The sequence below is a fragment of the Danio rerio genome, chromosome 11 (genome assembly GCF_049306965.1).
Source record: "Danio rerio strain Tuebingen ecotype United States chromosome 11, GRCz12tu, whole genome shotgun sequence".
Lineage (NCBI taxonomy): Eukaryota > Metazoa > Chordata > Actinopteri > Cypriniformes > Danionidae > Danio > Danio rerio.
Window position 1 is genome coordinate 23049008 of NC_133186.1, and position 5993 is coordinate 23055000.

The window sequence follows — 5993 nt, forward strand, 5'->3', positions numbered from 1 at the left end:
TTCTTTAAATCATTCGTCTGAACTGATTCTCAGCGCGTTTTTTGAGGTAAGGTAGTAAACTTCGAGGTTAGGCAAAAATCGTTAAACAAAGTCTAGAAATATGTCTAATTTAAAAAAAGCACTATGGTGAGAAAGGGAACATCAATGAACATTTAAAATGCCTTGAGAGACATCTGTTTGTATCATTAGCAAATATTTCACCTCAAAGCAAGCTTGTTATATAAAGAAGCCACACCAGCGAAGTTTTATAGAAACTTTGTCCACTTTTATTTCTTAAAACATCTTTATAAAAACACAAATATAAAATGAATGGGTAGTTCCACTGTGAATTCTTTTTGTTTTTTGTGTTTTGTTTGTTTTTTACATAGGTAATCTGCACATTACAAAGCCACTTTCTATGAAAAACATGATATATAATTGCAATTTTCTTTTAACACAATTTCTGAAGAGTAAAATCCAAAAAGGGTCAGAAAAGCTAAAAAAACAAGGCAAAAGTAAAAGTTGTAAAAGAAAACAATTAGAAAAGTATAACAGAAGAGCACGAGTCAGCTTGAGAAAGGAAAAGTATCACTGTATGTGAGACTGTGACAAGAAAAGAGCGGTAAAGGAAGAGGTGATGGGAATGACAAAGAGAATAAGTGTAAAAAAAAAAAAAAAGAGTGAAATGAGGGAAAGACTGGTGTGTGTCTGCTATTTGAGAAGGGCTCGATAGAGCAGTTGTGAGTGGCTGGTGCTTTTCTCATTCTCTAGACAGAAGAGCAGATCCCTGAGGTTTACACGCGTGATGCGCTGGCGAGTGAACTGCCTCGACGCTCCTGCATTTAAGCCCCCGGATGCACTCGCGCACAAACCTGAGCCCTGCCAAAACACACACACAAACTTTCACAAACTCGATCAACATTTGAATACTCAGGTTGGGAAATGATTTCTATGAATAAAATATAAATCCAAATACGAAATGAAAAAGTTATATAGAAATATTTGTCATATTCATAAAATTGTGCTTTTTCCAATATGGACAAAATAAATCTATAATGATCATAATAGTATTATAACATGCTATTAAAATAATACTAAATATAATCTAAAATAAAAATAGTACTTTCAGTTTTTAATTTCAAAATATTTTTTACAGCATTTCTTTAAATACTATGAATAAAATTTGATAAATATATAAAATACTAAATGCAGATTCTTTCTCTGAAAAAGTAACCATAGTATAAAAATATATTTATCATGAAAATAAAGAGCATAAAGCAGAATTTCTTTTTATTTAAAACTTATAAGTTTTCTCTAAAAAATGTTAATAGTACAAAGTTAGTATAAATAAAGACTAATAAACTGCTATGAAATATAAATATTTTTATAGATTTTTCTGAATAAATGAATACAACTATAATAGTAATTTATTACATAAATGAGCTAATATAACTACGATCTTACTTTAGAAAAAAAATTGAATTAACTATATTTAATTATGTAATTCAGTAGAATATGGTATATGATATACTATACACTCACCGGCCACTTTATAAGGTACACCTTCCTAGTACCGGGCCGGACCTCCTTTTGCCTTCAGAACTGCCTAAATCCTACATGGCATAGATTCAACAAGGTACTGGAAATATTCCTCAGAGATTTTGGGCCATTTTGACATGATAGCATCACACAGTTACAGCAGATTTGTCGGCTGCACATCCATGATGCAAATTTCCCATTCCACCACATCTTTATGGTGCTTTATTGGATTGAGTGCTGGTGACTGTGAAGGCCATTTAAGTACAGTGAACTCATGCTCATGTTCAAGGAACCAGTCTGAGATGATTTGCGATTTGACATAATGATGCGTTATCCTGTTGGAAGTAGCCATCAGAAGATGGGTACACTGTGATCATAAAGGGATGAACATGGTCAGCTACAATACTCTCAGGTAGACTTTGACAAAATGCTCAATTGGTGCTAATGGGCCAAGAAAATATCTCCCACACCACCACCAGCAGCCTGAAACATTGATTTAAGGCAGGATGGATCCATGCTTTCATGCTGTTGATGCCATATTCTGCTCTACCATCCAAATGTGACAGCAGAAATCAAGACTCATCAAACCAGGCAACGTTTTTCCAATCTTCTATTGTCCAATTTTAGTGAGCTTGTGCAAAATGTAGCCTCAGTTTCCTGTTCTTGGCTGACAGGAGTGGCACCCGGTGTGGTCTTCTGGTGCTGTAGCCCATCTGCCTCAAAGTTTGACGTGTTGTGCATTCAGAGATGCTCCTCTACATACCTCGGTTGTAACAAGTGGTTATTTGAGTTACTGTTGCCTTTCTATCTGCTCCAACAAGTCTGGTCATTCTCTTCTGAACTCAACGAGGCATATGTGCCCACAGAACTGCTGCTTTCTGGATATATTTGTCTTTTTCTGACTATTCTCTGTAATCCCTAGAGATGGTTGTCCATCAAAATCCCAGTAGATCAGCAGTTTCTGAAATACTCAGACCAGCCTGTCTGGCACCAACAACCATGCCATGTTCAAAGTCATTAAATCACCTTTCAGCAACTGCAGCACATCGTCTTGACCATGTTGACATGCCTGAATGCATTGAGTTGCTGCCATGTAATTGGCAGATTAGAAATTAGCGTTAATGAGCAGCTGGACAGGTGTACCTAATAAAGTGGCCGATGAGTGTATATGTACAACTATGTCAAAAATAAATCATCTGAAAATGTCTATGCATTACCATGCTTTTACTCCATCCTATCTGCCTGTTTGTGAAAATCTGAGACCCCTGAAGCTCAACCTGACATCTCATACCTGCCCAACAGGTGCTAAATGATTTAAAGGGGCCACAGAAGGGCAGCAGACCGCCATTCAGTACCTCTGTGTCGATCCCGAGCGAAGGAGAATCTGGTTTTCTTTTCTTTCTGGGTCCGATGGCCGCCAACGCCGTCAAGTTGGCGTCTCTCTGTCGAATCTGAGCCAGTTCTTGTTGCTGCATCTGTAGCCACACACACAAAAACACTCGCATCAGCTCTGACCCATAATCAAACACAATGGTCCTCTGACTAGATAAACTTGTGAAGTGTGTCATTTCACCTCTTTGGCCTTCTGTTTGAGCCGCAGCTGCTCGGGGTCCTCTTGTCGCGAGCGTGACTGCGAAATATAAATAGCAATTAGAGACGATCAACAGTCCAAACACACTCAGACATCTGCTGGGATCAGATGAAAATGTAAAAATTGAGGCTGTCAATTGATTTAAATATTTAATCATGATTAATCTCAGCCTTTTTGCCGTGGGTAATGCTGTAATGCGTGCAGTTCCTGCTTAAGGAGAGAGACAAAAGAATGAGTAATTATGCTGTACTGCAATTTCGGAAATGAAAGATAAGTGCATATTTAGACATCGGACAATTTATGCAAGTGCTCTTTACGCGCTTAACCAAAAACGCACACACACAAACAAACAAGCGTCACCTGAATAATGCTCTTTTCACACTTGCAAATGGATTTTATAACAAAGTCTCCTTTGCTCACCAGGCTGCATTTATTTGACCAAAAATATGTAAAATTAGAATCATCTTTCACTTTTTTATATTTGTAACTGTGATAAATTAATAATTTAAGTATAATTATTAATATATTAAATAATTTATTCAATTACAATTATATGTCATTTATTCCTTTCTTAAGAGTCACATAAAAGGCTTTTTACAGTTTTTTTCAGATCAGAATTGAAATTTTCAAAAGAGTAAGTTACTTTCTCTAAACAATGCTTACAAATAGCAAAACACTCTCAAACTAAATTTCTGGGTCAATGAATGTGTCAGTGCCAGAATATTTCAGAAAATTTCAAATGGAAATGTGTACGGATAAGACAGTCACATTACTTATAAGTCATGTTTTCAATATTACTGATATATCCATAATTATATTTTATTAGTGATTTGTTATTTATTTTGCTGTTTGTACTGTGATTTGTTTACATCATGTCTCTGTGATACAGAAAGGAAAAGACAGCACTGCATAGCACAAAGAAAAAACTAAACTAAAGTAGAAATGTGAACATGGGAATCTCCTTTGAGATGCACCTTCATCAGAAGACAAGACTCACATGAGAGAAATTTACCAATTGTAGACAGATTTAGGAAAAATAAAAAGTCTAATGTAAATGTACAGAAAATGCAGCAAAATATTATGACAACTTGTTCAGCCATTCTGCATGCTAAGACCTATGCCATGAACAAGATATTAAATGTTGTGGGGGTGAGACTATTCAACAGAGACCAAAATAATGTCATGCTGACCAAAATATATTAGCAATTGATAATGTAGGAAAGAGCAGAGAACTGCACATAATCATTTGCATGGATGTACAAAAGCATTGTGCAAAAGTGACACAATGATGTGAAGATTGAACAGGAAGTTTAGAGAATTTCAATTCTGATCTGAGAAATGGACCACAGTGACTGAGATAAACTGTAAAACGCTGATTCTTAAAAACATTTATGGCTACAGTTGGTCCCACTTTATATTAAGTGGCTTTAATTTATTATGTACTTACACAGAAATTAATCATTTGTTACAATTTTTGTTTTATGATTTGCATTTTCAATGAACCTCATGATAATCTACATGTTTTGTGGAGAGTAGCAGTTTGGTACTGGCCAAGGCCATAGCCTGATACAATGTAGCACTCTTAGTCAGGAGTTAGAAATCCACAGCAAGATCTTTTCTGTTCCACTAGTTATGTATCTTTTTTGAAATTTGGCACAAATTGAGTGTACGTGCACTGAAAGGTATAAAACTGTCTGTTGAGAAAACTGGTCTTACTCTGTGTGTGTTTTGTGTGTGTGCGTGTGCGTAACAGGTGTCATCCTCCAGGATTATTTTTAATAAAGTACTCTTTTGCTTATCTCTAACCCTTGTCTGACTGAAGTCATTTAGCAGATTTCCACATGTTTTATTTATGATTGACTAAATACTTGCATGTAACTACATCTTTATTTACATTATTGACCATCCCTTACACCTTAAGGGCACCTATTTTACCCCATTTTCTAGATTTAAGATGCCTCTTTTGTGTCTCCACGTACACTCTTGAAGCGTCGTCTTTTAAATTTGTACTGACATGCAGCTGTGGTGAGAGGCCGTAAAATTACTGTAAATCATAACAAACATGCTCTGTTTCAAAAACATTTTAAACTTGTAAAACCTTTTCTTGATCACATTTGATGACTGATGATCACAGCTAGCTGAACAGATCTTTTAATCGCAGTTGCTTTGCGCACGCCCTGTCTTGTTGATATGATTATATTAGAATTAGAAAACTTTATTGCCCACACCTGTGGAATTTATTTTTTGGCCTCCCAGACATCACAAACACAAAACTTCCTACACCACAGATTACCAACACACAACCCTAGACATACAATCTACTTCATGGTCATTTATTCAGTATGGTAATAGCAGACGGTATAAAAGATTTCTAAAAACTATTTGTTTTTGCGGTACTCTGTATCGTCTACCAGAAGGAAGCTTTTCAAATTCATAATAAAGAGGACGTGAGGCTTTCTGTCTGGTCTGGTTTGTATACAGTTCCACAAGCTACTTCTCGGGGTCAATTATGATCTTACTAGCCATATTAACAATCTTTGCAAGTTTATACTTGCTTCTAAGATTTCCGTACCAGCAAGAAATATTATAGGAGATAAAACTTTCAACCAGACTGGTATGAACTTTCCTCAGAATACTCTTACTTACATTAAAACGATTTAATTTTCTTAAAAGAAAGAGTCTATATGTTGCCTTCTTGTAGATATAGTCTGTGTGTTCATCAGGGAGGGATTTGGATCCTATTTTAAGGTCAGGACATTTAAAAAAAAATGTCTTTATATCACCCCAATGTGACTGTGGACACACTATACATACACACAACTCTGTCCAAACAGATTACAAAAGATGATTTTCATCATAGGTGCCCTTTAACCTGCCCATACCA

The 5993-nt window shown here is 35.8% G+C and overlaps 1 protein-coding gene across 2 annotated transcripts in view; it reads right to left on the reverse strand.

The window, feature by feature from the left end:
• Window positions 1-243: 243 nt before the first annotated feature.
• Window positions 244-5993, reverse strand: part of taf4a (TAF4A RNA polymerase II, TATA box binding protein (TBP)-associated factor) — a 43335-nt gene continuing 37585 nt past the window's right edge. For both annotated transcript variants that reach the window (XM_001920909.8, XM_005172888.6), the window contains exons 13-15: window positions 3092-3148; window positions 2874-2993; window positions 244-858 (exon numbers count right to left, since the gene is read on the reverse strand). In XM_001920909.8, coding sequence (XP_001920944.5) covers window positions 691-858; window positions 2874-2993; window positions 3092-3148 — 345 coding nt within the window. In that variant the 3' untranslated portion in view covers window positions 244-690. The remainder of the gene's footprint in view (window positions 859-2873; window positions 2994-3091; window positions 3149-5993) is intronic.